This window comes from Phyllobates terribilis, unplaced genomic scaffold (assembly GCF_046119375.1).
Source record: "Phyllobates terribilis strain yellow unplaced genomic scaffold, ASM4611937v1 Scaffold_1__5_contigs__length_1240528914, whole genome shotgun sequence".
In the NCBI taxonomy this organism is placed as follows: domain Eukaryota; kingdom Metazoa; phylum Chordata; class Amphibia; order Anura; family Dendrobatidae; genus Phyllobates; species Phyllobates terribilis.
Window position 1 is genome coordinate 9,575,862 of NW_027362761.1, and position 13,002 is coordinate 9,588,863.

At 42.6% G+C, this 13,002-nt stretch overlaps 1 protein-coding gene across 8 annotated transcripts in view; it reads right to left on the reverse strand.

The window, feature by feature from the left end:
• The window catches only part of HMG20B (high mobility group 20B), a 228,317-nt gene that overhangs the window by 190,536 nt on the left and 24,779 nt on the right, over window positions 1-13,002 (reverse strand). For all 8 annotated transcript variants that reach the window (XM_073653829.1, XM_073653741.1, XM_073654084.1 and 5 more), the window contains one exon: window positions 5,409-5,511. In XM_073653829.1, the coding sequence (XP_073509930.1) occupies window positions 5,409-5,511 (103 nt within the window). The remainder of the gene's footprint in view (window positions 1-5,408; window positions 5,512-13,002) is intronic.

Below are 13,002 nucleotides of genomic sequence, written 5' to 3' on the forward strand. Positions count from 1 at the left end.
GCTAAAAGTAATAACATGAAGAATAGGAAAGAATTGTTAAAGCACCATACACCAGCAGTTTTTGTTTGTTTGTTTTTTCAGCGCAATAGTAGCACTTTAAATGTTAGCCTCCTGCCCCCATTCTAATACTCACCTTCCGGCAGCTTCACCTTTTACAGACACCGCTCAGGTCCCGCAGCACCATCTTGTGCCCGTATCTTTTGACTGGCCTGAAGTCAGAAGTTACATCACAAGAGCTCAATGCAAGTCTATGCGTGGCAGAACAAGGCTCTCATGGACTTATTTTGAAAAGTGACCTCCGGCGCGCGCCATGAAACAGTGGAGCTGCCGGCAGGTCTTTTTTCGCCGAAGACCGTCGGGAGCGACGCGGGTGAAGGCGGCGGCAGGTGAGTATTAGACAGGGGAATTACATGTAAAGCACCACTCCAGCGATGCAATTAAAAAAACAAAAAACGCTGGAGTAGTGCTTTAACTGATAAAACAAAAAATAATACAGAAGCTCAAATGCATTTCACAACCACTTTAAGAAAAATTAATAAAATCAAGAATGTTTTTGAAAATGTTTATTAATATTAAGGCAATATAAAGTAATTGATAATATTATCAAACAACGCATAGTAAAAGCAAAATAGCTCCAACACTTGCACAGAAATTATCACCAAGTTTGAGACTACACTCATTAAAAAATAAACCTGGCTTAAACAAGAGGTTATCACAAATCAGGCCATAATATATGCAAAGTTTGCAAACATATAGAAATAACCTTTTTTCTGCCATGTATAACGGTGAGACTTACCAGATTAAATCTCGTTAATTGTAGTACTTATTTTACTATACATTTACTTACTTGTACATTGTCCTGCTCGGTTGTTATTCTCATTTATGTCATTTGACATCTGGAAAGGTTTGAATACTAGATATTATGACCGCCCCAAATAAGCTTGTCATAGGTTTACAGCCACAGAGAGGGGCAAAAAGACCACAGCGTCTGATTTCGCATACTCCTGCACTGATCAGAATCACTTCTCCTTCATATTAAAATTGTGCAGGTTTCTGTTAGCAGTGCAGGGGTTAATCTGTTCAGCTTGGAATCTCTGAGGCTTCTCAGCTTGGATGATCTCAGCTATTCAGCATTTGTTACTCCCCTCTCCTATATATACACTCACCTCTGGCAATCTGGATTGCCAGTGTTAAGTCTTGTACTGCCTGGTGAGGAGTTGGATTCGGTTGTTCGTAGAGGCATTTGGTGTGTTTATCTTTGAACTGTTGGTTGGTGTTTCGGCTGTGTGCAAATCCTCATCCTCTCCCATTTAGTTTCCCTTCCTTTCTCCCTGGTATTCCTCTGTAGTCTGGGAGTGCATATTTGTATGATTGGCATTTTCAGTTTTCCCTGTACGTCCTTCCTTGTTTGTCTGGTTTGTTTATAAATATACACTATTCCTCCCCACTTCCCTGGGAGGGGGGGGGGTCAGATATAGGGTTGATTCAGGAGTTAAGCAAGGTACGTGGCCCAGCATCTTCACCATCAAAAGTAATCTAGGGAACAGGGATAGCAAAGGAGCCCCTGGCCCCGGGTAATCTGACAGCACAACCATGACAAGGGTCACCATGATGTGGTGGGATGGCTTTTACATCAAAATTATGTTAACCGAGTGCCCTATATTATTTCCATGCACTATTGCTATTTATATACTGCAAGGTATTTGCTCACTTTGTTTTTATCTTGGGTTTTGTTTTTTTACTTGTATTTTGTGTAAAACAGTATGTGGGCTGTAAGTCTCGTGCTTAAAAGTGAGAATCAGACATACATCTGACTGATAAAAAGAAAATTCAATAATATTTAAGCTGTGTCCAAAAATTTTTCTAATTGCCATGGAGGAGTTCAAACAGGTTTAAAAGTAACAGATATCGAAAGAGCTGATTTAACCAGCAGAGGAAGGAGTCAATCATAAAAGATGACTTCTCAACTAGGGAGTTTTCTGGATATTTGCATTGAATACCAGATACCCACATGGCTAAAGGGCAATCTGTCAGCGGGTTTTTGCCATGTAATCTGAAGACAGCAGGAGATAGAAGCTGAAACACAGAATTCAGGGATGTGACTTTTATGGCTTTATGATGCTGTTTACTTACAATGAACGTTTTATCACCAGGACATTTATCACTGCCAGGACTGATGCTTGTATGAGCAGTTGTCCGACCACACCCCCTCCTGTGATAAGCAGCTCACTGTCAATAGACAATGTACATAGAGAGCCTCGTGTGGGCGGGATTAGCTTTCTGAGCACTGCTACATCTAAGAAGTCTGATTGTGTCACGACTGCTGAATTCAGTAAACTAAGTAATACATGGCTGGAATCAATGTCTCTTTTCCTACAATGAGGAAGCAAAAACCTGATGACAAAATTCCCTTAAAATCATAGACACAAGCACCTTACGACAATTGTCTCTCTTGGAGGTATGTCTTCCTTTGTGGTCTTCCCTTTTTCTTTATTTCCTCTTCCCCCTCCCCCCCCCCTTTTAAAAAGGTAGCTATATTCCTTTTCGTTACTCGTAATTCACTCGACTGTCCTTGAAGCTAAAAACTATTTTCATAGATATAGAGGTTCAGCGTTAATAGAGTGTTAATGTCTAGCATCCAACTGGCTAACCATAATAATCACTTTAATACATTTACTCCATTTGAGATTCATGGTTGTACTATATGCTACAATGTTCCCATGTACATTACTTCTTGTTAGTTAAAAATATTTTCTTCAAATAAAGTTTAAATTTGAAAAAAAATAGTCAAACACAAAATTATCTATAATTACTAAAATTCTCACTTTTATGGCTCAAACTCAGATGGGTTTATGTTTACATAGATACTTACCATAATTCACCCCCACCATAAATTAAAAGCAATATAATGCCACAGGTGGGAGTGTGCTTTCTGGTATTAGTATAAAATGCCTCTCTGTACATATAAATATGGTACATCATCCAAAATAAATCAGTGATTTATGTTTGTGAAGTTTTTCACGTTGTGTGAAGATTAATATAGAATAGAGATTTTCACGGAAGAAACAGAGCGCTAGCATTTTCTCTTCTCTTGGATTTCTGCCTGTACTGGAAGAGCGAAGCACTTGGGGAGGATTAATGGATGGTGTGGTGAGATGTTATTAATGGATTATCCAGTCAAAAGTGATCAGAGTAAGAGAAGACTGATGAATTCCCCCCAGCGCACGCACTGTGCGCTGCGGTGATTTGCCAGTTTCAGACTCGGTAACGGAGGATATGGATATATTATGTATTCATATATATATATATATATATATATATATATATATATATATATATATATATATATATATATATATATATATATATATATATATATTATTTTTTTTTTATACATACCCCTGGCCAGTCGGCGCCGCATCGCTCCATACACTTGTATTGAGCGAGGCCACGCCCCATCTAGTGAGGCAGCTGATCAGTGGGCGTGTCCAACTAGAAGGCGTGGCCTCGCTTAATACAAGAGTATGGAGTGCAAGGCCATGTCCAATGGCCGGGAGTATGTATAATTCATTCATACCCTCCGGTCCCAGGTCTGAAACTGGCAAATTCCCACAGCACACAAAGAGTGACTGCAGACTTATCAATTTTGACCGGACAACCCCTTTAAAGACATTTGTTTCCACAGATAAACTGGTACCATGATTGATCCATCCTATACTGCAAGTAAAACTGAAGGTCACTTACCAAGCCTTAGGAGGCATTTAGACTGAAAAATAATGGCTAAGTGTTGTTAAAAATATTCATTTTTGGATTCTCTTGCTGTGTAAACACGCTGCCGATCAGCCGATCAATGGGCAAAATGTTAGTTCATTGGCTGAATCAATCTTTTACACAACATAAAAGATCAATGTTCTCGGCGATGCATCGTCTTGTGCAATCAGGACTCGCACTGACAAGAACAATGGCAGCTTATGTGCACCTAAGCATAGTACAAATCGCTCAGTGCACATAGTATAATTCAAAGTGCCAACCAGTAAAAGTTTACCAATCAGCGGTCATATTGTGAGGATCATTCTGTATAAACGGACCTTAAGGCATCAAACAATGTCTACATAAACCATCAGAAAGTGTTTGCACAACATTGGCCTGTGAGCCAGATGTTCAGCTACAGGTGTTCCAGTGACCTCCCGCATCCACTCTCAAAGGAGATCAGAGCAAGACACCAATGGAGGTCTATCCACTGCTGCGATGAATCCTGCTCTGGTCTAAGAAGCAATGGTAGTCGCACATTTGTCTGGAGAAATTGTGGGCAAAGCCATAAAGAGGACATTACGAGGTAATGCCACATCAATCCTATTCCAGGGATTATGGTGTGGAGTGCCATAATGTATGGTAGTTGAACCCCTCTAGTCTTCATTCCAGGTACACCAACAACTCACTGTAACATTGATTTGGCTGTACCATTGGTTCCATGACCTTTTCTCCAAAGTGTCCGAAGAGTTGTTTCTTAACACAACACCACCAGGCTAAACATTGTTCATGCAACTGTGAGCAGCCGAGTGGCCTAATTGTGTAACATGACCTTCAGAATCTACATATCTGGGATATAATTAGTCAGCAATTGCAAAGGGAGGTGCCAGCAGCGTATCTTGATGATTTGCTTAAGCGTATTCAACGTGACATTACATTATTTGGACAACCATTAATAACTTCATTGATGGCTGCCAAGGTGTAAAGGGGGCATGTACTACTGCACATAGAGCACACAGTTGATAGCAAATAAATCAAGATGTTTTTACATTTTTCCATAATTTGCATATCATTAACATGTCTTTCCATCCTGTCATTTCCATGACTTTCTTTTTGATGTTGCCGTTTTAACGTTGAGGTTTTTTTAAGCATTTTTCCAAATCCGGTTTTGAAAAAATGTCAAAAGAAAAAAAAAAATCACATATTGCTTAAAAGGGTTGTCAGACCTTAAGGTACAAGTCTGCAATCAAAATACAAGTGTATTGAACAAGGCCACACACTGTCTAGTCCCAATGTGTCTGGGGCGTATGCAAATTCCATACTTGCAGTCATATCACCATCAGCTCCCTATGCCGTAGAATCCTCACAGCGTGCACGGAACACGCAATGTGAGGATTTACACGATTGCAGTCACAGAATGAGTGTAGACTTGTAGCCTATGGATGGACAATTCCTTGAAGCAGATATTTAGTGGATTGCGTTCCAAATTTGCCACTGTCAAGTCAAATTACATATTGAAAACTGATTCAGGGGAAAGAAAAAAAAATTACACAACTTTTCTTGAAGCGGATTCCACATGGAAAACCTTGGATTTATCCTCCAAAAATCTTTGTGAACTCAGCCGAACATTTTTAATTCTCAAGGATGGGGAAAATTACCTCTTCTTCGGCACCCTTTTCTCCACTTGGTCTGGACACATCAACCTTTTCTTGTTTCACAGTTACTAGAAAATTGGCGCTGTGTGCTTTGGCCACAGGATGCCTGGAAAATAAAAATGACAATTGTAATACTTGAAATTGTCCTCTGGCAATTTCAAAGCATAAGAGCACAAGTATTAAAAAAGAAAAACAAACGTTTTAAAAATGTCAAAAAAATACAGACTTCTTAATTTGCTGTGGTGTTTAACCGCTTCCCACCACTGAGTTTTGATCTTCCTGTCAGAGCCTCATTTTTCAAATTGTATTAGTGTTATATTAGTGGTACATTTTCATTGCCAAGATTTATCTTTATTTATACAAATAGCTGAAATCTACTGAAAATTTAGAAAAGATTGCAATTTTTATACTTTTAATTTTTATGCCATCAAAGTGATAATCATACAAAGCAGTCATACCACACAATAAGTAAAAACTAACATGTACAGTCATAAGACCAATTAAGGACACCCTCTGAATCCTATGGTTTATTTATCAGATCATAATAAAAAAAACACATCTGGTACTTAGTAGAAAATCTGAAAATAAAGTAAGCAGTGCCTCAGATGGACAACACATCATGAGTAATTACAGAGTCATTAATAATTTAACAAGGGGGCGTGACCGGAAGTTGGAGAGAGTGGACGCATCCATAAAAGCTTCCTACTAGTGAGGAGCGAGAGTGCTCGTCACTGCTCGGTACTCGCTCGAGCATCTCACTGCTCGAGATGCTCGGCAAGTATTTTCGGGATGCTCAGGCGGGAGCTCGGGTCCCCACCCTGCATGTTTGGCGCTCTTTAGAGAGCCAATGAACATGCAGGGATTGTCTGCCACTCACTGTAATGTCGTAGCCATCTTGGTTGTGGCATTACAGTGATTGGCTGGCCGCATAGAGCCATCAGGTCTATATAAGACCTGGTGACGCTATGCTCATCACAGTCTAACCTTTAGACAGGCAGAGTAGGGAGAGGTGCTGCTGTGTAAGGGACAGAATTGGCGGTGTAATAGTTAGGTATAGGTATTCCACACCGGGATACATATCCATCTGAGCCAACAGTCCTGCTGAGGACTAATCCAGCTGCATATACTCAGTGGTGATAGCAGGAATTAGGCAGGCAGAGAAGTTTGTGAACACTACACAGCACAATAGTGTCCATTGCACGTTCTGCCTGCTGCTGCCTGTTACAGATAACCCTGATATCTAGTCCAATGGTTTTTATTTTTTGCTCTTAATCCTGATTATTTTCTTTAAAAGTAATAGAGTCCAACATTTTACTCCTCCATTTGCTTGTTAGCACTCAGAATACAGGCAAATTTTTTCCATCATCAGACATGATCCCATATTACTGCGGTACAAATCCAGCAATTTATAGGGACCGTGTAAAATACTATCCTCCTCTTACAGTTAGGCAGCAATGTGTCGGTAAAGCTACTGACAAGTGGTTGCTGCCAATAATAGGAAACTACAAAACCGGTATTTAAAACCGTGGGCATCCGTCAGACGTATCACATATGACTGCGGTACAAATCCAGCCAATTGCAGGGACCGTGCAAAATATTACCCTACATTTAAAATGGGCAAGGCGCATGGCAAGGGGCGAGGAAGTGGACATGATGGTGCATGCAGAGCCCGAGGTCGTGGGCAAGCTGAAATTGTGCCACAACAAGCACCCACATCTTGTCGCCCGACCTTCCTGTCCCAATTACTAGGGGACCGCAGCAGACCACTATTGAACCCAGAGCAGTGTCAAAAGGTTGTAGGTTATATAGCAGATAATGCTTCCAGTCACTTTTCCACCACCGCCCTGTCTTCCATACGGTCAAGTCTCAGTAGCCATGAGTCTGAAATGCATATTCCATACCCTGATCCTCCTTCCTTCCACCATGCCGAGTGCCCGGATACAACTGATCCCACACTTGGGACACTCCGAAGAGCTGTTCACTTTTCAATTTATAGATTCTTCTGGCCTCTCGCCTGGCCAGCTTCAAGCGGGGCAAGAGGAAATCGCATGTAGCGATGTCCAAATATTTGAGCAGCCACGGTAACATGAAGGCGACGGTGGGAAAGTGCAATTACTGTCACAAGAGGTGGATGATGATGAGACACAATTGCCAGAAATTCAGGAGGAGCACCAAGGTGCGGAAGTGGAAGATGAGGTGGTGGACGATGAAGTCACTGACCCAACCTGGCAAGGTGACATGCAGAGCGAGGACAGCAGCACACGGGGAGGGAGGCGTAGCACCACAGCAGGTAAGAACAAGCAGTGCAGTGGCCACAGACACAAGGCGGGTAACCGTTCCCCAAAACACCAAGACGACGGAAGTTGCCAATATAACTGTTAAGTCTTCTCGAGTCTATGTTTGTTTTTGAAAGACTCTGCAGATATTCGCAAACAGGCTATTTCCAACATCTGCCAGGCCAGCATCAGCATGAGTTGCAAAACTAGCAGTTTTACCACCACCAGCATGATAGGGCACATGACAACAAAGCACCCGACTAAGGGACGCCAGGGTGCAGAAAGTGTCTGCGGGTAACACCACTGCTTGCTCCGTTGTTGTGCGTGCATGTCAATACCCTGACCATGGCGCATGCCAAGATGCCTCCCACCCTGCACTTGTCGTTGCACACTCGCAACTACCACCATCAACAACCATGTCCAAGTCCTTGTCCCAGCACAGTGTTCAGTTGTCCCTACCCCAGTCTTTGGAACGCAAGCGCAAATATGCAGCTTACGTCCCACAGGCCACACTACTAAATTCACACATGTCGCGAATGCTTGTGCTCAAAATGTAGCCTTTTAGGCTCGTGGAGACAGAAGCTTTCCGCAACATGATGGCGGCAGCCATCCCTTGGTACTCGATCCCCACTATTTCTCTCGGTGTGCCGTCAATGCATTACACAAGCACGTGTCCCAGAACATTAGCCATGCCCTCAACAACGCAGTTACTGGGTAGGTCCACCTAACCAGGGACACATGGACAAGTGCTTGTGGGCAGGGACGGTACAGCTCGCTGACGGCACACTGGGTTAATGTAGTGGAAGCTGGGATCCAGTCGGACTTTGGGAAGTAACATGTCCTCCCGACACCGAGGATTGCGGGCCCTGGGTCAATCAGGGTTGTCCCCACATTCTACAGCTCCTGCACCTGCTCCCCCTCCATCTCCGAAATGCGCAATAGGCTGTGCAGAAGGCAATATGCTTAGGTGACAAACCTCACAACGCTGAAGAGTTGTTGACAGCTCGAAAAGAGCAGGCAGATCTGTGGCTGTCACCGCTGAACCTACAGCCAGGCATGGTTGTGTGTGACAATGGCCAGAACCTGGTGGCAGCTCTGAAGCGAGGCGAAAGTACGCCGCGTGTGTGCCCATTTTAGAAAGTCAGTTACAGCTTCCGCCGCCCTTGTAGTGCTTCAACAGCGTTTAAATCTTCCAGTTCATCCACTGGTGTGCGATGTCCCCACGCATCGGAACTCAATGTTGCATATGTTGGAAAGGATTTGTGAGCAGCACAGAGCAGATGTTTAGTACCAGCTTCAAAACGTCCGTCGGTATTCAGGTCAGCCTCCGCACATAAGAGCTCAGGAGTGGGCATGGATGTCAGACATATGTTCCATCCTCCAAAACTTTGAGGACTCCACCAAGATGGTGAGCGGCAATGGTGCCATAATTAGCGTCAACATCTCGCTTCTCTATCTTCTGAAACAATTGCTGCTAACAATTAAAGAGGAGGCATTGCAGGCGGAGCACGATGAGATGGAGCAAGGAAACATACAGGGTGCTTCCACACAGCCCAGCCTCATCTCATCCAAACGTGGATTGGATGACAATGAGGAAGAGGAGGAGGAGGAAGAATAGGAGCTAGTTTCCTGCGCTATAGTAGGTACTACCCACACAACTGTCATACAGTCTGTTCAGCATGGATGGCCTGAGGAGAGGGAGGAGGAGGAGAGCATGGTCAGTCGTCCTCTTGGTGAGGACACGGAAGTCTTGCCTGTTAGCAGTCTGGCACACATGGCTGAATTTATGTTACGCTGCCTTTCCTGACCCTCGTGTTCTCCAAATTTTGGGTGACAGTCATTACTGGTTGGTGAAACTTCTAATCCCAGGCTACAAGGAGAACTTTCTCACATTCCCGCGGCGGTCAAGTGCACTAAAATAGTGCAGTACAAAAAGGTCCTTGTTGCGGAATTATTAAAAAAATTCCCATCTGAAAACGCTGGCAGCAGAGGTCACAGTTTGTTGGACAACCAAGGAGTACAGGCGAGAGAGACACAAATACAATCCAGCATAGGCAGGGGAACACTGTCAAAAGTCTGGGAGAATTTTCTCATACCCTCATATCGCACAGGCCCTGATGTCCGGGGTACTCTCACAAGGAGGGATAGTTTTACAAAGAAGATGAAGGAGTACCTTGCCGACCATACTAAATTCCTCCGTGATTCCTCTGTGCCTTATAATTATTGGGTATCCAAGCTGGACACGTGGCATGAACTGACTCTCTAAGACTTGGAGGCCCTAGCCTGCCCTACCACTAGCGTTTTGTCAGAGCAGGTTTTTAGTGCCGCCGGGAGAATTAAAACTGATAGGCGCATCTGTCTGTCAACTGAAAACGCTTACAGGCTGACTCTTATAAAAATGAACAAGGCCTGGTTTGGGCCAGACTTCTCCACACCACAGAAGGATAGTAGCGGAACAAACTCAAATAGTGTCTATTTTTGGGGGAGGTCTATTCCCATGCACAAGCAGACAAGGTATACACTTCCTGATTTTGTTTATTTTCTGTTGTCCTCCTCCTTCTCCTCATCCTCCACCACCATATCACCAGGGTGACTGTGATGCAACACCCACTAAATTTTTTAAAGGGTGTTTATGATACCCATAGGAAATGTTTGTTATACAGTATGTTCATGTATACTCCCCAGGGGTAAATGTTTCTCAGCCCATGCACTTAGTGCATGGTCATTACAAGTATAGTAGACCATCTCCTTTATAATGGGAACATTTTTTTTTAATGAGACCCTCCTCTACATCTCTTCCAAGAGGCATTGGAGTGCGTCCAAATTTTTGGCAGCCCTTGCAGTCACTGCATAAGCAAGAACAGTATTGGAGACCCACTCCTTTATAATGGGAACATTTTGTTACCAAGGCCCTCCTGTGTGTGTCTTTAAATTGGGATTGGGATTTTTTCAAAATTTAAGCAGCCGTTGCAGTCACTGCATACGCTATAACACTATAAAAGAGACCAGCTCCTTAATAATGGGAACAAAGCATAGTACCTCCTTCGCAAATGAAACAGGATGTGTCTGATTATGGCTCACACACGACATTGCCAGATAAGGTAGTAAAAGGTTAAAATGACATTTCCTGGTGAATGCATTTGTCTTGGTTGAAAGCAAAAGTGCAAAAACGCATCAAAAACGCTACATGTGAACATAGCCCAAGGTGTGGAGGAGTATTTTTGTTTTTGGTTATTTATTTTGCCTTATATACAAGTCATTACCCTGGAAAGGATGTTCCTTAACATATTTCCCAGGAAAATCCATTTTGGCTTCATTTTTGTATGTTTTATTGTGAGTCCGTAAAAGTGGTGAAATACTCTGACAACGTTGTTGACAGCAGTGATCTGAGAGTCAGAAATGCTTCCAGTGTTCTTCCCCATGCTGTTCCCATGTCATTTGAGCACTGTTCCCATTGATTTGGGCAATTTTTAGGCCCTCTGCAGACCACTGGGGGGAGCTGGCTGAAAAATGCTTAAGTTTCCCATGGACTTACATTGGGCTCAATGCTCGGGTGCAGCACCCGAGTATTCCAATGTGCTCGACCCGAACAATGAGTACCCGAGCATTTTAGTGCTCGCTCATCACTACTGATGACAGATTCTCTTTAAACATGTGGAGGCACTTCATTCAAAGAACAGTAGGCACTGCAATTTAAGTCAGCTCCATAAATAATGAATGGCAAGGGTAGATTGTATGTCATTTATCACCTATAACGTGGGTATGTTATAAATGATCGTTGTGGCAAGGGTAAGGGTGGATTTATCCCACCCAACTTGCTGCATCAAACGACTACTTATCAGCTACTTGTTTTCTAATCTACAGTTGTTTAACCCCTTTTCCCCCCAGGGTGGTTTGCACATTAATGACCAGGCCAATTTTTACAATTCTGACCACAATCAATTACGAGGTAATTAGTCTGAAACGCTTCAACGGATCCCCCTGATTCTGAGACTGCTTTTTCGTGACATTGTACTTCATGATAGTGGTAAAATTTCTTCAATATCACTTGCGTTTATTTATGATAAAAATCGGAAATTTGGTGAAAATTTTGAAAATTTCACAATTTTCAAAATTGGAATTTTTATGCCCTTAAATCAGAGAGATAGGTCACACAAAATAGTTAATAAATAACATTTCCCACATGTCTACTTTACATCAGCACAATTTTGGAAGCAATTTTTTTTTTTTTTAATTAGTGAGCTATAAGGGTTAAAAGATGACCAGCGATTTCTCTTTTTTCCAACAAAATTTATAAAACCATTTTATTAGGATCCACATCACATTTGAAGTGACTTTGAGAGGTCTTTATGACAGAAAATACGCAAGTGACACCATTCTAAAAACTGCAACCCTCAAGGTGCTCAAAACCACATTCAAGAAGTTTATTAACCCTTCATTTAACTTTTTTTTCACAAAAATGTTAATTTAGACCCAAATTTTTTATTTTCGCAGGTGTAACAGGAAAAAAATGGAGCCCAAAATTTGTTGTGCAATTTCCCCTGAGCACGCAAAGTTTGGGCGGATGGCAGGGTTCGGAAGGGAAGGAGCCATTTGACTTTTTGAAAGTAAAATTTGATTGAATAATTAGCGGGCACCATGTTGCGTTTGGGGAGCCCTTCATGTGCATTAACAGTGGAAACCCCCCACAAGTGACTCCATTTTGGAAACTAGACCCCTCAGGGAACTTATCTAGATATGTGGTGAGCACCTTGAACCCCCAGGTGCTTAAAGAAGTTTATAACAATGAGCCGTAAAAATAAAATAATAAAATTTTCACATTTTTCCCACAAAAATGTTTTTCAGCCCCCCAATTTTGCATTTTCATTAGGGTAGCAAGAGAAATTGCCCCATACCATTTGTTGTGCCATTTCTCCTGATAAGCCGATACCCCATATGTGGAGAACATATAGTGTTTGGGCACACAGCAGGGTTCAGAAGGGAACGAGCACTGTGTGACTTTTTGCACTCAAAATTGGCTGGAATCGAGAGCGGACGCCATGTCGCGTTTGGAGAGCCCCTGATGTGCCTAAATAGTGGAAACCCCCCACAACTGACCCCATTTTGGAAACTACACCCCTCCAGGATTTTATCAAGGGGTATAGTGAATATTTTTAACCCAGAGGTACGACACAAATTGATAACATTAGGTCATCATATTGAATAAGTTGTCATTAGTCTTGAGTGCAAGTGCTCGCTATTTGAGTTTGCATCGGGTACTTGGGTATGCACCATGTATCGCAGATGCTAGAGTGACATGCTCGAGTCTGCGCCCCACATGT